General features: G+C 43.9%; 2 protein-coding genes across 4 annotated transcripts in view; one reads left to right on the plus strand and one right to left on the minus strand.

Annotated features, from left to right (window-relative positions):
* On the plus strand, positions 1 to 14,638 carry zbtb48 (zinc finger and BTB domain containing 48). Of its 2 annotated transcripts, none has more exons than XM_072696656.1 (10): positions 1 to 138; positions 2,007 to 2,773; positions 4,155 to 4,538; positions 5,964 to 6,056; positions 6,273 to 6,359; positions 8,037 to 8,191; positions 9,434 to 9,570; positions 10,064 to 10,228; positions 11,553 to 11,641; positions 12,716 to 14,638. In XM_072696656.1, exons 2-10 carry the CDS (start codon positions 2,012 to 2,014, stop codon positions 13,163 to 13,165), a joined length of 2,322 nt encoding a protein of 773 aa, XP_072552757.1. In that variant the 5' UTR covers positions 1 to 138; positions 2,007 to 2,011; the 3' UTR covers positions 13,166 to 14,638. The 2 variants fall into 2 exon arrangements, with proteins under 2 accessions (XP_072552757.1, XP_072552755.1); XM_072696654.1 differs by having other exon boundaries at positions 2,012 to 2,773.
* Positions 14,639 to 25,335, minus strand: part of klhl21 (kelch-like family member 21) — a 13,893-nt gene continuing 3,196 nt past the window's right edge. For both annotated transcript variants that reach the window (XM_072696657.1, XM_072696658.1), the window contains exons 2-5: positions 20,246 to 21,336; positions 17,994 to 18,399; positions 17,829 to 17,901; positions 14,639 to 17,696 (exon numbers count right to left, since the gene is read on the minus strand). In XM_072696657.1, the coding sequence (XP_072552758.1) occupies positions 17,367 to 17,696; positions 17,829 to 17,901; positions 17,994 to 18,399; positions 20,246 to 21,272 (1,836 nt within the window). In that variant the 5' untranslated portion in view covers positions 21,273 to 21,336 and the 3' untranslated portion in view covers positions 14,639 to 17,366. The remainder of the gene's footprint in view (positions 17,697 to 17,828; positions 17,902 to 17,993; positions 18,400 to 20,245; positions 21,337 to 25,335) is intronic.

The raw sequence follows: 25,335 nt of genomic DNA on the forward strand, positions 1-25,335 counted from the left end.
CTCTTGTTGTTCAGACGGAAAAATAAAGTATTTCATGATGTGAATGTAATATTAGTGCGCTGGATTCTGCAGTTAGTTCTAGTTAGGCTCGGGTATATGGAAACAACGTGATACGGAACAGTGAAGATTGGAGGAAAGGTGAGTTCGCCGCTATTGTGCAGGAACCCGCTTTAGGGAGCGTCACTAAAATACACACACTGCTGTGGACGTCGAGCTCTCAGGGCCGCGTCAGATCAGACCGTGGTGGTGGTGGCGGTGGTCACTGAGGTGCGAGATCGAGATATTAAAAGTATATTTATTGTGGTTTAGAAAACGGGAGGATTTGTGTAGGCCTGCACCAGGATCGTGTCTGAGACCCAGTTCGTAATTGTGAAGGGTGTTAGAAATGAGAACCTCAGGGGTTCTTCACTCACAGCATGAATGAGCTGATGTCCAGGCAGGGAGCTTTAGGGACATACGAATGAAGGCAGCCTCAGCCTCAGCCTCAGCCTTTCCTTTCAGAAAATCATATTCGTGGTAGTGTTTGTTTTCAGTTTGGGTGATAAATAGTATGTACAGTGCTCTGTGATCTTGTCTTACTGTAAAATTGCAGTTTTTCATTTTTGTAATATTTTTTATATTTTTATATATTTCTATAATATTTTTTTTATATTTATTTAGATAAATGTATGTTTAATATAAATGTATATTTGTATATTTAATTATATAAGTATGTATGTGTATATATATATATATATATATATATATATATATATATATATATATATATTCTAATACACATAGACATTTTGTACATGATGATTTATGAAATGCACAAGTCAAGTCAAGTCAAGTCAAATTTATTTGTGTAGCGCTTTTTACAACTGTTGTCGTCACAAAGCAGCTTTACATAATTAGTACTTAATAAAGAACAGAGACAGAGAAGAAAGAAGGAATAACATGAAGCGTCAAAGACCCCCGTGAGCAAGCCAACGGCGACAGTGGCAAGGAAAAACTCCCTCAGAGCTGGAGGAAGAAACCTTGGGAGGAACCAAGGCTCACAAGGGGGACCCATCCTCCTCTGGCCAGACTGTTTTAAACATTAATGATAAAAATTACCAAAGCAGATACAACAGAAAGTTAATAGTGGCAATATTAATAGTGTCAGACAGGCACAAGTCCATCTAGGTTTCAGCACGGCCACCAAACAGGCAGCAGCAGCTGGCGGGTGAGCCATGGGTTGTGGCGGGTTGGGGGGGGACCCGCTGGCCGGACTGGTAGGTGGCAGCTGGTTAGATGCAGGTAGAGGGGACCTCAGCGGGCAATCTTCCTGCAGATCGGGCTGGGTGGCCACAAGACGAGACAATCATGTACACCATTAGTGTCAGACACACACACTGACAGTGAGCACACATGCCCAGAGCTGTGGGTGTAGACTGTTGGGGAGCAGCCTGGGGAGCAGAGAGGGTAAGAGGCCTTGCTTAAGGGCCCAACAGTGGCAACTTGCCAAGCCTGGGTATCGAACCCACAACCCAGTTATAGTCTGGTGCTCTTACCGCTGAGCCACCACTGCCTCTTAAAATACACTAACACATTTCCAGTATTTTAGATTAGCCAAAGTCAATATCAGTGATATTGCTGGCTCGTTAACGGGCCAAAGTTCTGTTCTGTAAATCAAAATTGAGTTATTAGAATTCAACAATATTATTCAATAACAATAATTAATAATAATGAAGTATATTATATACCTGCAATGCACTGGTGCTCTATCCATAAGGTATTACTGTCATGCACGCAGTGTTTCCAAGTACCCTGAACAGGACAAATATAAGAATATGAATGGATGAATAAGAGAATGCAGTAATAATTATTATATTATAATGAAATCCAAAGTAAGAGATGACTTTAACAGAAATATGACCATTTTATTATTGCTAACAATAATACGGCTCTTTATTAGGAACACATCATTTATTATATATGTATCACCTGGCATTCTTATGACTGGTCTGTCTTTTTCCTTTAAGTTTAGATGGAGCTAACAGCTCCAGGGAGCACCCATGCTCAGTGGGTGCTGTCCCAACTCAACCAACAGAGGGAGCTTGGCAAGTTCTGTGATGTCATGCTCAGCACCCCGAAAGGCCAAAAAGTGTTCCTGGCCCACCGAAACGTCTTGGCTTGCTTCAGCCAGCTGTTCCACGTCCCCATCTCAACCAGCACCACGCCGTGCATGGAGGTCAACCTTCCTCAGGAGTGCTCGGAAGATGGCCTTGAGCTGCTGTTGAGTTTCTTCTACACTGGTGAGCTGCGGATCAACAGTGAAAATGAGCCAAAGGTTCGAGATGCAGCCAACGGACTGTCTGTCCCTGGCTCCCTCATTCCTGGCCATGGTTTGCCAGGCAATAAGACCCTTGAGGACCCTAGAGGTCCAGACTGTGCTGCGAATGCTGAAGGCAAGTCACCTTTCCCCTCGGCAGCTGTAGATGTCAAGGCCGACCTGACCACCGCTGGACAATCGAAGTCACGTCAGAGAGTGAAAAACAGAGGGGAAACCCCAGGGAAGGCAGCACCAGGAGTCCTGGAACTTGATGATTTCTCCAGCGCCATTTCAACAACCATTACTCGATCAGGCAGGAAGGTGAAGGGCCCAAGCAGGCTGGTGGGGGAAAGCCCAACACATGTGCTTCAGAAGGGTGTGCCAAAGAGGAGAGTACTTGCTCTCGAGGACGAGGCAGATGGCACCGTTACTGCTGAAGGAGATCAGAGCAGTTCTCAAGTCTCAAATGAAGCCGAGGTAATTAGTTCATTCACAGGGTTTGGCACTACTTGCTTATGCAGTGCATATTCCTGCAGTTGTTCTCATGGCTGGGTTGCTGGCTGGCTAAGAGGTATACAGGCCTGAAGTTGGAGCCTTACAGAGGTTTCAGAAAATATCAAGGTGAAAAGTGCCAGAGTATATTGCAGCATTCGACTCCTAGTAGTAGGGCTCAGAGTGGCTCAGCGGTCTAATGCGCTACCACTATGGCCCAGGGGCACGAGTTTGAATCCTGAGCCATCGGTGGCCGGAGTCAGAGAGAGCACAGCCAGTTGTGAGTAGATGGTGGGGTGGGTAGATGGCGTTCTCTCCCCTCATCAATTTTGAAGTGATGTTGGCCGGCGTCTGGTAGCTGGTGTAGCGCAGTAATCACATCATAGAATGATGTCAAATTAAAATCAACCCTTTTTTTTCTGCCTGATAAAAACTTTGCACTGTTATACTATGGTATTTGCCATACCACTATATGGACAAAAGTATTGGGACACCTGCTAATTAATTGTTTCTTCTGAAATCAGGAGTATTGAAAAGAGTTTATCCTGTCCTATGATTAATAGGCCAAACCTAAACCGGCTCATTAGGCTCTTCTTCTTCCTCCTGCTAAGGTAGTTCCAGCAGTGTTCTTACCAGAACTGAGTTCAGGGCCCCCCAAATGGTTTCGATATGGCATCACTGTCTCTCATCTCCCTGGGATACGGCCCTTGCACTCGAACTCTCCAAGGACCCTGTGAAGCCTCTGAGCACTTTTGGAAAGTACCTAACTCTCTGCTAGGGTCTGCTGGGTCAGACGTATTTTACCATAGTCATGTCAGCCAAGCAGTTTATGCTTTTTGAGCATTCCGCTAACCTCCATTTCTCCTAATTAGAGTTTTACTTTAAAAATCTAAATCAGCTGCTCAAGCCTTGGTCATGAGCATCTTAGTCAAATCTCTTTATCCTGTGTTAATACACTAAGGCCAACACAGACCCAGATCCTAATATGTGGGTTAATTGGTAGGACCGATTTGGGCGAAAAAGGGGGAAAAATACACTTACATTAGACAGATGTTTAGATTTTGTATTTCCTAAATGGCAACTTTACAGGATAAGGACAAAAACTTTTAATGGAAGTCATTTTGGAGCATTTCTACTGGTCCATTCATGATGGAAAAACTGCCAGATTTAGATTATGTCAAAAAGTAAAGAGATTCTTGTGGGACAGCATCAATATAAAATGCAAAATCCATTTAAGCACCCATGTGGCCAGTAATACACTGCTTACCCATGCAACTGTCCAACCAAAATATTATATGATGCTGGCTATCACTGATCACGATCTTCCGAAGAATCACTGTGTAATTGACGTCTTCATATTGTGCAGGAGGTTCCTGGTGACCTTCAGAATGCTGAGGCTGAAGACAATGTTGATGAGGGTCCTGACGTTTTCACGGAAGACACGGATGAAGAGTACGTGCCTCACGATTCGCCTGACACGCCTTCGAGCACTCCGAGAGGAAAACGCCAACGCAAAGGTAAAGCCACCAATAAAGAAAACGGAGAGGACCCGTCGAAGGGAACGAAGAAGGGCTCCGTGCAGTGTCCTACGTGCCACAAAACGTTCCTCAGCAAGTACTACCTGAAAGTGCACAACAGGCGGCACACCGGGGAGAAGCCCTTTGGCTGTGCAAAATGCGGCAAATGCTATTACAGGAAGGAGAACTTGCAGGAGCACGAGGCCAGGAACTGCCTGAGCAGAATAGATGTGGTAAGTCATTATAACACAAGCCATATTTACACATCCAGCCAGTGTGTAGTTGGGTACTTTTTGTAATACTGAAATCTGGCAACCAGTTTTAGACCCACAATGCAATACTCAGTACTTGGTTTTTGGTTATTTCCAGTTCCCGCCGGCTAGCTAGTATTCCCCATTCACATGGTGCTGCTGCTTATGCAATGTGGAAAAAGCAACCCACCAGTTATTTTGTCAGCTAATGCTAATTAGCAGCTAATTGCTAATAATCATGCTAATTGATGGGAGAAAGACCAAGCCATTCAGCCCACTCAAAGAGAGTGAGGCAGTTGGATGTCGTTGGACTCATGGCCACAGATGACTGTATGATTGATGGGGAATGAACTCTAATCATTAGGGCCAGCGCTTAGACAGTGGTGCCACCCCACAGCATGGTTGGGTATTGATTGCTTCTTTCATTGAAATTCTTCAATGATTCAGTGTATCATGACCTCAAATTTCGACCGTGCTCCTGAGAGGACAAAATTACATGGGCTTTTCTGTAGTGGATAAAAAATACATTTTTTTCTGTTCTTGCTTTTACATAATAATAATAATAATAATAATAACAACATTAATATAGTTACGTTGTTTTATATATAAGTACAACTGAAGCACATTACCTGCTCTGCCCTGTTAATGGCATCAATATGTCATTCAGTAATGTCTAATATCTTGAGATAATCGAATAAAAGAGAATCTAATTATTCAAAGATATTTAACCCAAGAAAATTATCCAGAGAAATTTATCTTGAGATAATTATCTTGGAATAATCATCCTGAGATAATTATCTATATATCCCAAGAAAATTATCCAGAGAAAATCATCTTGAGATAATTATTTTGGGGTAATCATCCTGAGATAATTATCTATATATCCCAAGAAAATTATCCAGAGAAAATCATTTTGAGATAATTATTTTGGGGTAATCATCCTGAGATAATTATCTACAAATTCAAAGACCATCTTACCCATTTTACCCATTACGGAAAAGCCAGTGGCCACAAAACACATTTTCACCCCATGTCCTTTTAGGGGCTACTTTTATAACAAAAGTTTTTATTGTTTCTTTTTGTACAACATCAAGAAAATCAATTTAATACATGTTGACAGAACATTTTTCCAATAAACCTTTCAGAAAAAGGATGTATTGATAACTGAAAACCATGTTTTTCCTTGGGTCAAAAAACCCCAAAACATTTACACATAAAAGAAGTGTGTAGTGGTTGATTTTCTCTGTTTCCCTATTAGAAGTGCACTCGTTAGTGTAGTAAGTATAAGTAAGTGTTGAAGTGTGGCGTCTGGTACGCAGCAAATAAGACAACTTGGTAACTAGTATGACTTCTGATGGTAAAATATACAGTACAGTGAACCGACTAAACCTTGTTTGTTTGGTGTAGGTGTTTTCCTGTACGAGATGCACCATGACCTTTAAGAAGAGGCAGGAGCTGCGTCTTCACATGGTCACTCACACAGGAGAAATGCCAAATAAGGTACTTTCCCCATGACAGCCCCCCCCCCAGCATACACTACAGCTTCAGCCCAATGTTTCTGTTCTTAAACACACATACACCCATCAGCCAGAACATTATGAGCACCTGCCTAAAATTGAGCAGGCCACTTTTGCGACCACACCGGCCTGACTCGTCAAGGCACGGACTAGTTTGCATCATGTTCTAATGTTGCAGTGCCATTGTCCCCCAATGTAGTGCACTTCATGCTCTGAGCAGTTCATGCAGAAGAAAGATCTCCGGCTTCACATGATCAAAATCCATGGAGCTCCTAAACCCCACGCGGTAAGTGTACACTCACAGAAACCCATTCTTGTGCTGCGTAGACCTATTTTTAAAGAGGCTCTTTAAAGAATCATCTATATCACGTTATTCCACATAAAAAGAACTATTAAACCTGGCAAAAGCAATTAGCCTAAACCTTCAAAAGGTCCTTTAAGATGCCATGGTTCTAAAAAGAAACCCTTGAAGAACCCTCCATTTTGACGTGCAAGAAGGGTTCTGCATAGTGCAGAAAAGTGGTCATTTGGCTCATAACAATAGTGGATCTGGAAACATTTTAAAAAGGTTCCTTAAAGAACCACATGCAAGACGTTTTCTATCATAATGAGGAACCATTGAACCTGCCAAGACACCATTTAAACTTGCAAAGGGTCGTGCTTCTAAATAGAACCCTGAAGAACCCCTCATTTATTATTGTCTTGCTATCCCTTTCTGCTGTGACACTGAGAATTTCCCCACTGCGGGACTAATAAAGGACTATCTTATCTTATCTTATCTTATTAAGTAAAAGTGCAAATCCATATGGTACTGAAAAAGGGTTCTTTTTGCTCATGGTGCATTTTTCAAAAGGTTCCTTAAAGAACCCATATGCAAGAGATTTTCCATCATCCATTTTCCAAGATCTGTTGAACCTGCCAAGGAACCATTGCAAATGGTAATTTTAGGGGGTAATGCATCTAAATAGTACCCTGAAGAACCCCTTTTCTAGAACCATTTTTCAAAAGGTTCCTTAAAGAACCATATTCTCAAAGATTCTCAGTTGTAGAGGGGGACCGTTTAAACATTCCCGGTTCTTTAATATTATTTGGCTCTATGTAGAACCCCTGTCTTTACTAAACCACCCTGGAAGAACCATTGAAGAAGCGTGCAGTATCACACAAGTCTCCTTCCAACTGAATGTGCTGCTTGTTTTCCCAACAGTTCTAAACGGACTTGGACATATGGTTCTAAGAAAATAACCGGTTCTCTCTATAGAGCCTTATTCTTATATGGGAGTTCTCAGTTGGTTTTCAGTTGGTTCCTTACAATTGTGGGCAGTGGTGGATTAGTGGTTTGAGCTCCGGGCTATCGATGACAAGGTTGTAGGTTCTATACCCAGGCTCGGCAAACTGCCACTGTTGGGCCCTTGAGCAAGGCCCTTCACCCTCTCTCCTCCCCGGGCGCTGAAGTTGGCTGGCCATCTCTCTGGGTGTGTGTATGTGTGTGTGTGCTCACTGTCCCTAGTTCACATACCCTGTGTGTGTGTGTGTGTGTGTGTGTGTGTGTGTGTGTGTGTGTGTGTGTGTGTGTGTGTGTGTGTTCACTATACACAGATGGGTAAAATGTGGAGGACACATTTAGCTGTACATAGTACAGTGACAAATACCTGCATCTCAACTCATTTACCATAAAATGGAACCAGATTGGTTCTTATATGTCAGGGGTCTAGATTTTTTGCTCCAATCCAACTCAACCCAAGAGTCATTGAGGACCAGTGTGAGAACCGCTGATTTATGATGTCGCTCCAAAGAACCCTTTTTGGTCCTGCAGCTTTAATCAGTGTAAAGTGATCGTATAGTGTATGTACTTCATATTGGTTATAATATCATGTGTGACTCTGTGCTTGTGTTTATAAAATATGTCTGTGGAGGTGAACTGACTAATTACTAATTGAACTAAATGATTCTGGCTGTCCTCTAGTGCTCACTGTGCCCCAAGTGCTTCCTGTCGCGCACAGAGCTGCGCCTCCACGAGGCAACTAAGCACCGGGGCGAGAAGCTGTTCGTATGTGAGGAGTGTGGCCATCGAGCGTCCAGCCGCAACGGCCTGCAGATGCACATCAAAGCCATTCACAGGTCAGCAGCAGCACAGTATTCCTTATAGTGACATATAGGAACTGTATTGGGAGGACTAGAAGTCACCAATTCTATATTAGGACTTGCTCTCTCGGGGTGAGTAGAATAGCCGTCCTTCTCCCCATCCTACATAGGCTAGCATCACAGTGTGAAAAGTGGCCGTTAGTGTTTTCCTTCAAGCGTGTTGATCTGCTAGAAGAGCTGGAACTTTATGTCATTCGGAAGAAGCACATGCTAGCCTTTACCCTCACCAACATTTTTATTTAAAATTTGGATTAAAAATGGTTATTTGGGCAGCAAATGTTTATTTTTAAGTTACGTAAATATTAGGTGTGGTCCAGTGGACTAAGGTGCTCACCACTGTTCACCACTGTGATCCCAGGACTGTTGGTTTGTCATGCTGCTTGCCATCAACAGCTGGAGCCAGAGAGGGCGCAATTAGCTTTACTCTTTCAGGGGTGGGTTGATGACACTTCCTCCCCCTAAACAGGTGTCCGTTAGCCTTTGTATATCTTTCCTCCGAGTGCACTGTCTGCCTAGCAGTGGCTTCACGTGTCGGGGTACTGGTATTGCTAATGGGTGTTTGGGTAGAAAATGGGGTAAAAAAAATAATGGAATAAAACACTAATATCAGAATAAATACTAATAAAATCCATGCAGAAAGTCATGGTGTTCATTAAAACATCTCTGAAGCTCTCCTTGTGGAGTCTAGTATTATTTAGAGTGATCATTCAACACCTGGTTTGATAAATCGGTGCTTAATGATGGTAAATCAGGTGAGCTGCTACTGATGGAATTGAACACATCCACGCTGTACTGGCTGGGGGCGTCCACAAGAAACCTGGAGCCAAGCTTTGTTCTTCAGACTAGCTCACAAAATCTCAAAATCTCTACAGTCTTCCGAATGAGAAACCCTTGTATCTTTTTACTGTATTTATGTTTACCTGTATCTGGTCTAATGTGATCTAGAGTTTCCACAAGGGGAAAGTCTTTTATTGCTGTGAGAAAATGATATAATGTGCATGTGTAAATATTCTGCACAGTACTGCATATAAGATTTATATGATTTTCCTTGCATGAAATAAGAGTTAGATGAACTATGCACCGTTTAGTCCATGTATGGGAAACAAAGTGGCAAAATCGGCCTGTTTTAGGACTGCACAACCGTGAACACACACCTCTGCAACAAATGAGCTCACCCATTCATGCAAAAATGATAAAAACTCTCTCTGTCTTGTTCAGGAATGAGCGTCCTTTCGTGTGCGAGTTCTGCAACCATGCCTTTAGCCAAAAAGCTAACCTCAACATGCATCTCCGCACACACACAGGGGAGAAACCGTTCCAGTGTCACCTCTGCGGCAAGACCTTTCGTACTCAAGGTAATGACCGCTTCCCTACTTACCTATTGTGCCTGTAGAACAGGGGTCCTCCTACCAAATTGTTACCGGCTCGAAGGTCCGTAGAGGACAAACGAGTGATCCATTGCTGACACCGATGTGCAAATGTACACACACACACTGCTTGTCAAGTCCCTGTAGTACTGGAAGGTAATGCCAATAGAATAGGTCTCTCCTGACCCTGTTGGCACCATGTCTAATGCCAGGTGTGGGCTAGAGGGGTATAAACCCCTCCAGCATTAAGACCTTGTTAAGGAAAAGAAATGGAAGGTTCTTAAATGGCAGAGTCAGTCAACTGACCTCAACCCAATTGAGCAGCTTTTCACCTACTGAAGACAATACCGAAAGCAGAAGGATCCACAAACAAGCAGCAATAGCATCAACTGCTGCACTATTTATTTAGTAGAAAAGATTTAACTGGCGTGATGCATTGTTATTGACCAGTTCAGCAAATCTCTCATATGTGTGTGAGCAGCGAGCCTGGACAAACATCACCGCACACACACTGGTGAGCGGCCGTACAGCTGTGAGTTCTGCGAACAGCGGTTCACAGAGAAAGGGCCTCTGCTGCGCCACATAGCCAGCAAACACCAGGAGGGAAGGCCACACGTCTGCCACATCTGCAACAAGTCCTTCAAAGGTGAGACGACACACTGTCTGGGAGCTGGGAGTGAGTGTTGAGAGAGTTGTACCACACAATATACCCACTAGGTATGGGATGTTCAGGGCTGAAGATAGGGCCAAGCTTTAATTGTAAAAATGGCTGAGAAAATCATACTTAAACCACATGAACAGCTGGAGGTACACTTGTCCTCACTACTCACTTGTACACTTGAGTAGGAAAAAAGATCAGTAAATTATGGTGGATGATGCTCATCCTATTTTTGCTGAATTTGACAGGCTCCCTTCTCAAAAAGGTTATAGGGTACCTCAAGTCTTTATAGAATTGGGATTTTGATTTGGAATTTCTTTTAGGCCAACGCTTTACCCCCTTAATGAATTCCTATGTATGTTTTTGTACAGTTGGATACATACGTATTTGCACAGTGACACAAGTTTCAGAATTGTGCCTTTGTACACCACCACAGTGGGTTTGAAGCTATCTAAAAACCCTTTAAAAACCTAAGGCCTCCGAGTGATTCAGCGTTATGTTGTGCTACCTCTATGACACGGCGGTCACGAGTTTGAATCCCGAGCCATGCCACGTTGCCATTAGCATCAAGAGTCTGAGAGAGCACAATAGCAGCTGCACTCTCTCCCCTCATCACTCTTAAAGTGATGTTGGCTGGCACAGGCACCTGTTAGCCAGTGCGGTGTAGCTGAGGAGCCGGTGCTTTCCTCAGACCGCGTTGGGTGCCCAGCAAGGCCTTATCGGCTGCTTTGAATGTATGTGTTCACATGTGTCAAGTCCTTACCCCCCCAGAGTTGGGAGCTATGAATGGGTGGGTTAATTGGCAGTGTCAAATTGTGAGAAAAAGGGGCCAAATGCAATTAAAAACATGTAGTCGAGTGGAGAACACTCTGAAGGAGGGCGGTGTATCATTATGAAATATTGAGACGGCTTTAGGAATGTAAATACAGAGGGCTTAATTAAGAACCACCGGTAACAAACAAGAACAGAAAGGCCAGATTAGACTGCTAGAAAACTCTTTAAAAGCCTGTCCAGTTCAGGAACAGGATTCCTTGGACCAAGATTAAAACCAAGATCAACTTGTACCAGAATGATGGAAAGAGAAGAGTACAGATAAAGAAAAGAAGGGTACAGGCAGTGTTGTGGGCTGATGTATGGGTGATGTCCATGGGTTTCCAATAGGAGAACCACTACTGTTAATGACTATTGACATTAAAAGTGACAGAATATTAAAAATATGTTTCGTTATTGTATGTTATAACACCAAGTGTAGTAAAATGTCATTGTCTTGACCTTGACCTCTCGTTTCTGATCTATGTGGTTCCATCGTCAGCCATCGAGCAGCTACGTGTTCACGTACGGAGACACAAAGGCATGCGGAAGTTTGAGTGCACCGAATGTGGCTACAAGTTCACCAGACAGGTATGTTGTGAACTGGGACATCACAGGTCAAAGCAGTTCTACAGTTTTCCTCTTCCCTGAAATGTAGTTGACGGAGACTTGTTTGGGGTCTGAGGTTAGCTTCTTTAGTGTTGCACTGGAATGTAAGTAATGGCAACATATGGTCAGCAATTCACATAGTGCAAACCGCAGGGTTGCCCCAAACCTGCTGAGTTATGAAGTAAAAGATCTCAAATATACATTTGTGATGCTATAAAATACTAAAAACGAAGCTAAAGCTAACTTTTACATATAGCGTTAGCCTTGTAGCTCCATTTCAAACTAAAGTAGCACACTGTCCAGAGAACAGCTGTTGCCTGATCAACCGCATTTGGGGTTAAAGGAGTATTACGGTTAAAGATCAGGTGAGCTTGATTTATCACTTACCTCAGATGCAGTAGATCAGCGAAAAATGCTTTGGATCTGATGTGTCCTTCTGTAGTTTAGAACAGGAGATTCCAGGCTAACGTTGCTAACAATCACTGGACTTAGGCTGTCACCAATCTCACCGCTATAAATACATGCTCAGAAATGCCTCTTTACTCTCTTAAAATGCATCCAGATCTTTGTTGGATGTATAGGTGTTTAGACGACCAACTTCTCTCCATAGCTGTGAATGTGGGGAAGCCCTTTTTTTAAGCTACTGTTACCACATTTTGTTTGTGTAGCTTTTTGACATACACCATCAGCATCAGCCATAACATTAGTACCAGGTGAAGACCGGCGAAGTGAAAAACCTTGATTAGCTTCTACCTACAGTGGCATCTGTCAAGGGTGGCGTCTTCATATCACGCAGCGAGTGAACAGTCAGTTCTTGAAGGTGATGTGTTGGAAAGCAGGAAAGCAGGGGGAATGGGCAAGTGTAAGGATCTGGGCCACCTTGAGAAGAGCCAAATTTTGATTTTGACGGCTGAATCAGAACATCTCCAAAACATCAGGCAGGTCTTAAGGGGTCTTAAGTGGTCAGTACTTACCAAACTTGCTCCAAGAAGGACAACTATGAGCCACCTAAATTGTCTTCTGCACTTTTTGTCAATGCCCTGTCCTCTTCTGTAGGCTCACCTGCGGCGACATGTGCAGATCCACAACCGCGTGGAGAACTACAACCCCCGCCAGAGACGACTGCGCAACCTGGTGGTTGAGGATGAGAGCGCAGCTGCTGAGTCTGCCGAGCCCACTAAGTGCACTTCGCCGAGCCAGACAGAGGCCGTAGCAGAGCAGGACGGAGCAGCCGGGGTGGAGGTCCTGCCAGAGGCTCCTGGGCCGGAGCAGGGAGCATCCATCCAGGCCACAAAGCCTGAGGGAGACCAGGGCACGGTTGCAGCCACGGAGGCAACGGCTGGAAGCGGAGATCAGCCAGCTCGCCTCAGTGAGATGAAGGATGGGGAGGACAGGTTCACTGTAGAGGACGTGATGGAGCACACGGTGCTGGTGACCGATACATTCCCCATTCAGTCAGATCTGGTGGTGGAGCTGCAGGGTCATGGGGCTGATGGGAAGACCTGAAGATGAGAAGAACTGGTTGGACTGGTTGAGTTGTAAAGCTGGTGAGCAGGAACAGAGGGGTTGGTTAAGGTGATCCTTTTAAACCAGGGGACACAGATCTTCCTATGACATTGGCTAAAAGATACTTTAAATAAAAGTCAGACAGTTGACTTAACTACTCTATATGTCCAAATGTTTGTGGACACCCCTTGTCATGAAGGCATTCTGCCACTTGCTATTTGCTGACACAGCTTGTCTAGTCCCTGTAGAGAAGTACTCTCTCCAGGAGATAAACATGAACATATCATCACCATGCCTAACGCCTAGCATGGGCTAGAGGGGTATAAAGCAGTGGAACTGTATTATTCGGAATGATGGATGGTGCTCCATCCATTACTTTTGGGAGAAGTTAAAGTGGGGCAATGATCATCATCATCATTCAGCATCCCTAATGCCCTTGTTGCAGTGCAGCCTTCTTCCCTGGACTGCAGGATAAACTCATCATTTAATACCCTTGGTTTTGTAATGTGCAGATGTCCCAATACTTTTGTCCATATGGTGCATTTTGGAATTGAGCTAATGACCACCCTAGCAATGGAAAATATGCAGTCCTTGATTCAAACAGCCTTGGCCTATCATGCAATGCAGTCAGGCCACTGAGCCATTGAGCTGTTTTTCCAAATGTGGGTTGGACCAGTGATTTTCAACCCAGGTCCTGGAGGCACCCTGGCCTGCCCATTTTAGTGGACTCCCTGCAGCTCTGAGTGGCCTTGTTAATGCGCTGATCATCTGAATCCGGTGTGGTGGGAGCCGGGAAAGCACTAAAATGTGCAGAGTTCGTTGCCTCCAAAGGCAGGGTAGGAGTGGATCAGACACAGCAGTGCTGCTGGAGTGTTTAAACACCTTTAGAGTCACTGCTAAACTGAGAACAGTCCACCAACCATCCAGAAACATCCAGACAACAGCCCCTAGTCCTGTGAGGACTGATTATGAAGGACTAGAGAAAGACCAACACTAACTGTGCAGCGAGAGATGAGCTTCTATCTCTGACTTAACATCTACAAGGTGGACCAACTAGGTAGGAGTGTCTAACAGATTGGACACAGGGTTTAAGAACTCCAGCAGCACTGCAGCGTCTGATCCATTCGTACCAGCACACACAAACACACTTGCCGCCACCACCAGGTCAGGGTCACCGCAGTGCTGAGAATGACATATCACCCGAATGTTACCTGCTCTGTGATGGTCGTGATCACAGAACTACGTAATTACAGAACTACAGAGTGCTCCTGTATGAGAGATGGAGCTGATATGATGGACAGTAAGTGTAGAAACAAAAAGGTAAATTTAATATATAAAAGGGGTCAGAAATTCCTGATGAATGGACCAATAGAAACGGTCCACAATGACTTGGAATAAAATATTTTACATTGACTTCCATTGAAAGCTGATAATGTAAATAATATTCTGTAAATAAACAAGACAACAATCACATTCCTGCCTGCAGTTTATTGATTGAGCACACTTACAGACATCACTACACAAACCAAAACAAGGCCTAAATAGTAAAAATGTTTTTTTTTTTGGCCAAAAAATAAAATAAAAAAGAAAATCCAAAAATTCCATGAAAAAAATAAGTAACAAACACTACATCATGTACCGTTTCAGTATAATATACATAATCATAATACTAGTATCAGCAAATACAAATGATACTCAAGGAGATAATTGATTACTACTTCCAGTTATTAAACAGCATACTTAAAGACGTACATAAAAAAATACGACAGCTTTTACTGCTTCTTTTGAACGACGGCTAACTTCACCTCCAATTTCACACCTTCACTAAAAAACAAACATTCTCTAAATATTCATAAATAAATATAACTTACTTTCAAAATAGGAAAACAACTAGGATTCAGTTAGACGTTTACAGGTGAATGCAAGTACTTCATGCATAAGAAGATTGTCTGACCTGGAGGATGAGAAACAGGTCTGATTGCTTTTTCCAACATTTGGCAACCTCTCCACAGTAAATCCTGCCCCATGTCTAGCTTTTGAAACGTAGAACAACAATTATTTTCTTAAACGGTTCATTACTGTCCTTCTGAACTGTCCAAGCATACGACCCACTGGACTCTGTCCCCAGCAGTGCAATCTGAATTTGGCAGAACATCTGAACTGAGCGGTTCAATCACTTCACTTTTTGGAATGTACAGGGTGCCGGACAAGAGGAGTGTGGAGTTGAGGATGGGGCTGTCCTGACTGTACAATTACATAGTCACTTATGAAATTATTACGTATTAATAATTTGACCTTTTAGTAATTTAGCTATTACTTAGCAGTTGACATTATAATGCAGATTAAATTCAATGATATTCCTACAGTAGGAAATCTACAAAAAAAGTTTGAGACCCCCACTCTGGGGGACACTGACCAAAAAAAATAAAAAATAAAAAATACAATTCTCAGTTTGAAACAGCAGGTGACATGCTGAAAATGTTATTAAGGCAAGGCCCTCAAAAGTATAAGAAAATAAATAAATAAAAATGACATTAAAAAGACTATTAAACAGTCTAATTTAAAGTTTGGGTGATTGTGGTGAAATTACATTTGTCAAAAATAACTGAATTTATATACGATTTTGCTGCTATTAAAATATGCCATACCATTTATACATTCTACACTTTAATGTTTGTTTTTTTCCCCCCAAAATATCAATTCAGCAAATAAAACAGTATATATTTTTAAAAAAGCATTAGTGTATTCTCTGTTTTCTGCATTCAATGGCATTTTTGTCAATTGAATTCTGGTGAAATTTCTGCTGATCAAAAATGTATGATTAATTTTCCAGTAATCTGCCATATATATTTTCTCAGATGGAAAGCACCTAGAGCTGGATTCACAGGAGTGTCTTAAAAAAAGAAATCCGCTTCATACTTAAGAAAAGAAAAACATTCTTTAAATATTTTCTTTTTAACACCTTTAAGAACACTTATGCTCTTAATATATAATTAATATATAATGTGTTCCTAACTTTACAATCCCCTCAGACTGATCCTAGATTGCAAGAGTTCAGAAGGTAGGCATCTAAAAGTGATCAGTTTAAATAACTGAATTCAAGACAAATTCATGTCTAATTTTAATAGTGGAGCTTGTTCTAAAAGTAGTGCCAGTAGTTAAGTTCATCATATTTTACAGTTGTATTCCCCAGATTTTTGGAACACAGATTCTAGTTTTCCTCTATTTTGAAAATAGCTCATGAAATTCTTACCATGCAACTCTATGGAAATGTCTTGCTCCTGGGCTATTCCTGGGTAATACACGCTTTGAGCCATTGCTAATAGACACGTTTTTCTGGGTAAGCTGGGAGACACAGATCTCCCAGTGGGATCTCCCCCACCCGTTTTCTGAATCCGGCACCTGGCTTAAACATTCCCTCCCTCATGTTTAGCAGGCAGAACATTCTCCACAAGGTGGTGCTCTTAGTGTGACTGACAATGCTTATAGAACGTTTTTAGAAGGGTGCCCATGTTTCAGGTTTTTGGGGATTTTGGTTTGTTTGGTTTGTTTTACAATATACATGTTTAATGCTATAATGTGTTTTGGAATGGAACTTTAATATTCATATATCTAAAATTAATTGATATAATATAATAATTATTTTTATAAAAACAACAACAAAACAACCCCCCCAAATACTTTGTGAAAAGCTCAGTTCTGTAAAAGATGCAGAATTCACTCCCATATTTTTTTTAATCTGGTCTTTTTTTTTTTAATAACTCAATAGTTATAAAACTATTACAGTTGATTACTCATTAGTATTAATATAATACTGCTCTACTTGGGGAGAAAACACTGTGGATCACTCTTGGCAGTCTTGTCTAAAAAACTGTACTTTTTAGCCCCTCCATTCAGTTAGCCCCATTCAGTTTCCAAGGCATGGATCATCACTAGGCACTATTTCATAACTAGTCACCCCATCTTCCACCCTCCTTCATAGTTCATCACAGCCAGCATTAGTAAGAACTGCATGCACACACACACACACGGCTGTGGTAGCGCAAGTTTACAGAGGCAAATGAAGCGAACATAACGGTCTGTTCACCTTCTCCACTCGCTCTCCAGCTGAGGTGAATACGTGTTAAAGTGCCTAAATGTACCTAACGTTACAATGTCACATCAAGGGGGATGCACCCCTTCGGGGACCAGCGGAAGCCGTTCAGCGTGCTGGGTTCACCTCCCGGTTCTGATTGAGCTCGTTGTTGAGGTTGTGAAGGGCCTGGTTGCGGTGGTGGCGGTGCAGGTGGATGTCGTTGGCCTCTGGTAAGTCGATGGGCTCGAAGGTGCTGGGGACGAGGGGCATGAACTGCCGGAATATGCTGACGCTGCCGTGCCAGAAGGTGGGCTGCGGCAGGCGGCCGGCCGAGCTCCACGAGCGAGTGGCGGGGTCATAGGCCTCCACAACATCGGATAGCTCAAAGGTGTTGTCGTAGCCACCGGATACGTAGAGACGGCCGCCCAGAGCCGACACGCTGCCTCCGACGTGCACCTGAGAAAGACGTTCATGTTTTAGGAGTCAAGGTCCACAGTGCAGCCACCAATACCCTTACCAATACCCTGACAATCATTACAATAACTTGGTTGTGTGGGAATAAGGTGGTGGAGAAATCCAATCCCTTACTTGGTTCATCGGATTGATCTTATCCCATTCGTTCTTCTGTGGATTGTAGACGTCAACTTCTGCCGAGTCGTCCCTAAAAAACAGAGCAATTGCGATGAGCTAAAGCACAGCATGCTTGACGAGACAAATGAGTAAGTTTATTTTCTACCCTCATCCGACCCTTACCTCACAAAGTAGATGAACCCGTTGAGTGTCACTGACTTGGGGGCAAAGGACCATGGAGGCAACTGCCCACAGTTGACCAGGGACCAGCGGTTGCAGTCGCTGTCGTAGCACTGTATGGCCATGGTGTCTTCGCCGGTCAGGGAGCCGATGGCGTAGAGTCGCCCGCCGCAGGCCGTCGTGGAGCAGTTGTCCATGGGGTGCAGCATGGGCGGCAGGGCCTCCCAGCAATCCAGAGTGTGGTCATACCTCTCCGTGCTATCTGAGGCCACCACGTACAACTGGCCTTTCAGCACACACGAGCTGTGGTACTCGCGGGGCTTCAGCATTGGCGACGCCTCCGTCCACTCGTTTACGCTGGAGTTGTAGCGCCACACGCCGTCGTAGAGCCGAGACCCATCAGAACCGCCTGGAAGCAAGGAAGTGAGACAGAGGGCAATCATAACAGTGCCGCAATGATTTTGCTACATGTGGAGTGTATTGACTTGACATGTCCAAGCATACAGTCCTTGACGTTGCCCAAATAGAGCACCATGTAAACAGAGGCTAAATTTGACTTGACTGGTCACATTCATAAATGTAAGTGACTTGTATTTGTCTGTAATGTGAACGAGGACCCATGAACTCATGCAAGGGCATTGATTGGTCGGGGTCAGACATGTAGTGTCATTCTCAGGATCAAGAAAGCACAAATTTATGGCACAATAGGGGAACAAACACACCCCCTACCGAGAACACACCTCTGCACCCTGTAATCCCTATTCCCTCTGCGCAGAGGTAATTACAGCTCCTTGAAAAGAGCAAAAGTCAACTATTAAAATCACCCTGTCGTTGCTCCTATTCAGAACATTCACAGAACAGCATGCGCATGCTGCTAGTGCTATCTTTGCTAATGATTTGTTCCTACTACCGAGGTCTCTTGACTCACAGGCTGTACATGTAAAGGCGTGAGATGTTTGTCCGGTGGAAACACTGTCCAGTCCTGAGGTTCATCATTAAAAGTGTGACTGCTGCCATTTCTCTGGCAGAACACAACGTCCTCATCCCCTCTCTCCCGTACAACCAAAGAGCCAGTGGTTTATTTATACTTGAGCTGGCTGCCATTTCATAACACACGGCCTGGAGAGCAGAGGAGCTCTAAAGCTGAGACACCAGATAATAAGAAGGGTCACTGCTTTCAGAAAGCTATATTTTACCACTAGTGAGCAGGACATTTGGAATATTTACCATTACTGCGAGTCTGCAGAATCTGACCTGATGCATTCATAGCTAATACTCTAGTAAAGGTATACTATAAACTAATTAATCACACAAACACATGAGTACAGTTGTCTTCAAGTAAATGCCTTGAAGACAATAGCTGATGTCGAATACGGGTCCTGAATGTCAAACTGTCAAAGGCCAAAAGACTGCCTAGAGGGCCGTTTTGCCATCTAGAGGATGAATGAGGAACTGAAGGGTTCTGCGATTGAGGGACCTCACACAACACTTGCAAAATATGAATCACATAATCTGACCAGCTCTCAAGATCAGCTAGAAATATCGGTAAATCGCATATGTGGGCTGTAAATCGGCAGATATCGATACATAGCTGGTCTATCCTTCCATATTGGTGCTAGTTTGGTAATACTTTGCTTTCCAACCAAACAAATATGAAGAACTAATAGATGTGAACAACGTTACCAGTCATGTGTGTGTGAATAGAGCCATCATAATTTATTCAGTAATATTAGAAGCTAGCACAGATGGTAATTTGCAAGCTACGCTTATTTAGACGATAGCAGTTTGTCTAATATCTTGCTTAAAACACAAGGGCCTCCTTTCTCCAGTGTCCTGCTTCAGGACAGGACGTAATGTGGTAACACCACAGACAAGCTGCTTAAACCAGAGTCTACTCAGAAACCTGTTCACATTGGTTTGGTTCTTGGTACACTTCATCTACACTAGCGTAGGCATGGGTTTATTTTTGGTGTTAATATCTTGGACGTAGCCACAAGCACAATGACATTTAAGCCTTCATTCGTGACATAGCCAGAAGTGCACAGAGAGCTTTCGGTTTAACAAGCACAACCACAAAAAGTGCTGTCTACAGAGTGCTATGAACCTGGACAAAATATTTTTAGACTGGCATCCCAGTCCTTGGCAGTGTAGGTGAATATTCACAAATTCAAAACCATGTACCTGAAACATGGGTACAGAAGTCTTTAGCAAAGATCAGAGACAAAGCCAGCTAGCTCTCCGGCTGCTGAACTTACCCGTGACGTAAATATCGTTGCCCAACGCTGCTATGCTGTAGCCTCCTCCGAGGTGATCAGGGAACTCCGCCAAGTACCTCCACTGCCCAGTCTGGGGGTTGAAACAATCCACGGTGACCAGCTCGTCGCAATCCTGATCACAGCCTCCCACCATCACCAGGATCTCTGCTAGGCCGGTGGAAGGCCGCGGGCGCATGCGGTGGCACGGCCGGTCGTGCCGGTCATATTCGCAAGACTGGAAGCTGCGGGCCTCACTGACCAGCCGTAAACACGCCGGCGACAGGTAGACAAGCGGATCGCTTTCGACGTGGGCCAGAAGGAAGAAGCGGCGTACGAAGGGCAGGCGTACTTGCTGGAGGAGCTCGGGCCAGTAGTGCAACCTTCTCTGCAAATCAGCTTTGACCCAGCGCACAGCAATCTGATACGCCGTCTCCTCCTTGTCCACACAGAGCCCATCATCGGAGACGAACTCCAGGAGCCGCTTCCATGGCAGCCTCTCAAAGTCCGTGCCTTTGGCTAATTCCACAATGTTCTTCAGCACGAAGCGACGGGCGCTCGCTGCTAGTTCGCGGCAGGCATAAGCCTCTGCAAAGTCCTGGATCTCCAGGCAGTTGGAAACATCTAGACGCTGCTCCAGAAAGGCACAGCAGGCCTCCTTGACGGAGGGGAACTGGAAGAGGTCGGCAGTTTTGAGCAGCAGGTCCACGTTGTCGTGCGTGACGGTCACGCGGCCTGTGTAGCAGAAGTCCACCAGAAGGCCCAGGAGCTCGGCCGACACCTCATGCAGCACTACGCGGTCCATTGCACTCTCTCGCAAGGTCCCCGCGAACATGGCGCGGAAGTAGGTGCTGGCGGCGGCCAGCACGGTGCGGTGGCAGTGAAACTCCTTGCCCTCGGCGCACAATGTCACATCGAAGAACTTGCGCTCAGCTCGCAGTTCGTGGATCCCCCGCAGCAGGTTTATGGCGTGCGCCGTGTCGAAAAACGGCAGCATGGAGGGCTGCGTCTGCAGAACTGGCTTCTCCATGGCAATGCCCTGTATAGTCAATTTCTGTCTCCTGACGTGGTTGTATTCAAAACTCACAATTCATCTGTAACAGAACAAACAATATGCATTAGCGGTAGTGTGTACATATATGGTCAGTGACTTTTCTGGACACAAGGGCACTTTACAACTGCAACAAAAAAACAAACACACACAAAAACAATTCCCAGAATGCAGCTATATGCCACTTTGTTGAGTCCCAGAGAGTGGGAAGGTGTCATACAGCCCCAGAGGCCTCAGGTCCTGCGAGCGTCCAAGTATACATTAAGTAATTGAATTATTCCTTTATTATGTTATTATTATTATTTTATGTAATTATATCTGGGACAATATATCGTCAAAAAAATAATAAAATTTGTTATCGTGACAGGCCTAAGCTGTAATGTAGAGTCGCTCTGGCAACTGATCTAGCAATCGTCCAAGCCATGGCATGGAGCCTCTCTTTGGCGGGTGGCCTAGCGACTGTTTGAGACATGAGTTCCTTTGGTGGGAGGCAAGGGAAGCCCCGTGACATAGGCGGGAAACTTTTAAAGTCTTTGATCAGCAAGGAAACGTCCAAATAAATACATAATCAATAGACAAGAGCGACATTTGCGTCAGAGTACTGAAGAAGACGACGACAGGTGGAAGGATAGAAGAAGGTCTACAAAAATGAGCAGAAGGATGAGAAGAATGAGCTGCGAAATAGGGGAGAGGACGATGAGGGAACTGAAGACGTAGAATAAGGAAGAGCGAAAGACGTAAAGGCAGACGAGCAGAAGGACTAGATGAAGTAGGAGGACTAAAAGAAACCCAAGGAAAAGCAGAAGAGTAGAAAAACATGAAAGGGTGGGAGCAGAGTAGAAAAAGTAGAAGACAACTGCTGTACTCTAACCTAGACTCTACGTAACACTACATTACTCTGGTTCTGGTGACAATCCTCTGAAAAAGCCTCCATTCTCCAAAACTAGGACTAATTCGTCAGGAAACTGACCAGTTATTCAAAAAACAGCAAGCCTACCTGTGTTGCCTCTCCAGGCGTCTTAAACTACTGAAGTCAGAGCACACCGAGTCAGAAGCTTCTAGACTGCGAGATCACGCTGTTATGACGAACCCATGTGTCCGTTACTCTCTTAAGAAACAGCCCTTGACTCGTTGCCTGGTCTATAAATACATTTGCAGTGTCCATTTCTACAGGGTGGGTGGGGGAGTATGCCGCACACCCTGCAGGCCGTTTCAGTGGGGATTATTGAAACCCCTCCTCCCCCTCTCCCAAACACCTTCTGCATGCCATCACACCCAGAGTAACTTCTCAAACTGGGGGCCCGGACTCACACACTGCCCATACAGTCACCGGTATCCACAGCTTGGATAGATCCACAGTTCTTCAGGTGGCTTTGAGACTCAGCAGGATTTTCATTTGGAAACTGGAGGCACACTGGAGATGAACTAAAGAGAGTCATGCCTGATTAACTTTAAGAAGCCCACACATCTGTGGGATGGGGTGATCGTGTGTATGGTATGGTTAGTCAATGGCTAACATTAGCTACCTAACTGCACTCTTCCAAATAAAGGTACCTCCAATGGTTCTTGTAGCAATGCCATAGAAGAACCACTTGGTTTCATATGTTTTGTTTGTAGTTTCACCTGCAGTAAAGGTTCTTTACCAGCGGTTCCTCACGCAAACATCGCTTTACAAACATCGTTCTTTAAGTAACAAAAATAATGGTGCTCTTAAATGGTTCTTTTAATTTTTTAAGACTGTAGAGAGAAGCTAAGGAGCTCTTTCTCCATCTGCACCGCCCCCCCCCACCCCCCAAAAGAAAAAGGTACCACAGCTTGTTCTTTGGTCTAGACCTAGGCAATATGAAGATATTTTATCGTATCGTAATAAATAACATGAGCTTTTTTAAATCATACAGAGGATACTGTTAGTGCTTAATAAACACTGATCAGCTGCAGGTTTCATTACAAACAGTGTAATTAGACTGGTTTAATTAGATGAAGTTTAGCAGATGTTTGGTAAAAAATATATATATAAAAATAAATTCATTTAAAAAAGGTTTTTAAAGGTCACTACTGATGTTTTTAGTCTATTATTACATAAAAAAAAGTCTTTAAATATCGTGATATAGTATTTTTACCATTTCGCCCAGCCCTACTTTTGTCTTTTATTGACTAATATTTCCAAGGTCTGCAAAATTTAAAAGCCCACTTGGACTAACTCTCAGAACATCCTTCCTTATTCCCCTTTTTTTCTTTTTTCTTTTTTTTTTTTAGCTGAGCCACCCACTAGGACTCCACCCATCACAGGAGCAATGCTCCTGACACTCAAAGGAAGGTGAAGACAAGCACATGCCTCCTTAGAGATGTGTAGTCGGCCACCACCTCTTCTCGAACTGCCGCCAATGCAGCATCAATAAATATCCAACGCAGTCTGAGGAGAGCACAAGATCCCAGACTCCGATATGTCAGCCAACAGACGCCTGTGCCGGCCAGCACCACAAGTGAGAGAGCAAGAGAGCGCGAGAGATCTACCCACCCAGAGAGAGCATGGCCAATTGTGCTCTCTTGGGCTCTGGCTTCTGATGGCAAAGCAGCATGACCCAGGATTCAAACTCCCGGTTCCTGGGTCTTCATTCCAGTCATATTCCATCAGTGGGGCAGGTCTGTTAGCATTGGAAAATCACGATCAACATTGAGAACCCCGGCACTGGAGCATTTCCACTGTACAGGTTATATAAAAATGATCATACAAGACCATCAGCATTAACCCTAACACTCTCAAAGTTCATAGTCTTAGTCATGTAGCAGGTATTTAAAAAGGCTACCAACAGCTAAAAGTATATGTGGGGAAGTGTCCCAAAATAAGCTCTGAATAATGTCCTTTTCCCTCCCAGAAATCTAGAAATGTGTGAATAACGGCAGGTTGGTTTAATCTTGAGATGGGGCTGGTACACAGGATTATATGTGAGAGGCAGTCCTGCTTTCTAGAGAGTCAAAACAAGCAAGTCATCAGGGCGGCAAAAAAAAACAAAAAAAAAAAAACCCCAAAAACAACTAGATGCCAGTGAGCCTAGTCCACATTCCACACCGAGGTCCAACTATGCGGCCAGTGCGGCTCTGAAAGATAGATCACCAACAAGGAGAAAGACAGTGGAGCAGAGAGAGCGAGAAAAACAGGGGGCCCTGGTGGGTCAAAGCACCACGAAGAAGAAGGTGCTGCAGGTTTCTGAGAAAGAACAGCTCCATGTCCTACATTATGCAGTGCAGCAGGATGTGAGGATAATGACATTTCCATGTACAGGGATACACAGCCTTGGAAACCTGGACCCCCTTAGAGCTTGTCATGCACTGACAGATGTTGCCCATGTTGTAGAGTCTCAATTTCTTCACTATTTACTAGTCCTTCACAACTGGACTTTGCTGAAAGTCTCCATTTAGACACCCAACTTCAAGTCTAGGATTCCTCAAGAAACGTGATCCAAGACGTTAGCTCGGTGTGCACTACATGTCATACATACTGTTAGTTCTGAGACATTTTACAGTAAATGAGGGGTGTTTTAGTTGGCTCTCTAGGCGTAGATAAGTCAGCTAGCAGGCAAATCGCCACAGCACAGACCGTGTTCCAGCTAACTCCGGCTCAAAATCACACACGTTTCAAGAATAAAGCCTTATATCTGAGAGCACAAAGTGTCTTAACAGTGTTTTCAGGCACATTAAGCAGACTGGTTCCTTTAGACTTGCTTGCTATCCCTTTTAATTGAACTTAGCACCACTAAACTTGCCACTACAGGGGGTTTGTTTTGGCCCTCACCTGATTCCAGAGCATCATCAAATCAGTAAGACCCCAGAGCGCCCCCACCCTGTGGCTCTCTTTAATGCACATGGTAATAAACACATTTGGCCATGTACTAGATAGACACAGAACCTAAATGACGCATCAGAAACGTTGTAAGTTTGGACCATCATTTAGAGATAGTCCAAATGTTTATATACTGTGGTATACGCCATAACTGTTAGCACCCAACCTTAACTGGCCTCTACAACAGGACAATGATCTAAA

The sequence above is a fragment of the Salminus brasiliensis genome, chromosome 14, assembly GCF_030463535.1.
Source record: "Salminus brasiliensis chromosome 14, fSalBra1.hap2, whole genome shotgun sequence".
Classification (NCBI taxonomy): Eukaryota; Metazoa; Chordata; class Actinopteri; order Characiformes; family Bryconidae; genus Salminus; species Salminus brasiliensis.

Excerpts from the sequence above, each read along its gene's own strand:
- zbtb48 (XM_072696656.1), top strand. The coding sequence starts at position 2,012 with ATGGAGCTAACAGCTCCAGGGAGCACCCATGCTCAGTGGGTGCTGTCC. Across the intron at positions 4,539-5,963 it reads GCCTGAGCAGAATAGATGTG|GTGTTTTCCTGTACGAGATG; the intron begins GTAAGTCATTAT and ends TGTTTGGTGTAG. Across the intron at positions 11,642-12,715 it reads GCTACAAGTTCACCAGACAG|GCTCACCTGCGGCGACATGT; the intron begins GTATGTTGTGAA and ends CCTCTTCTGTAG.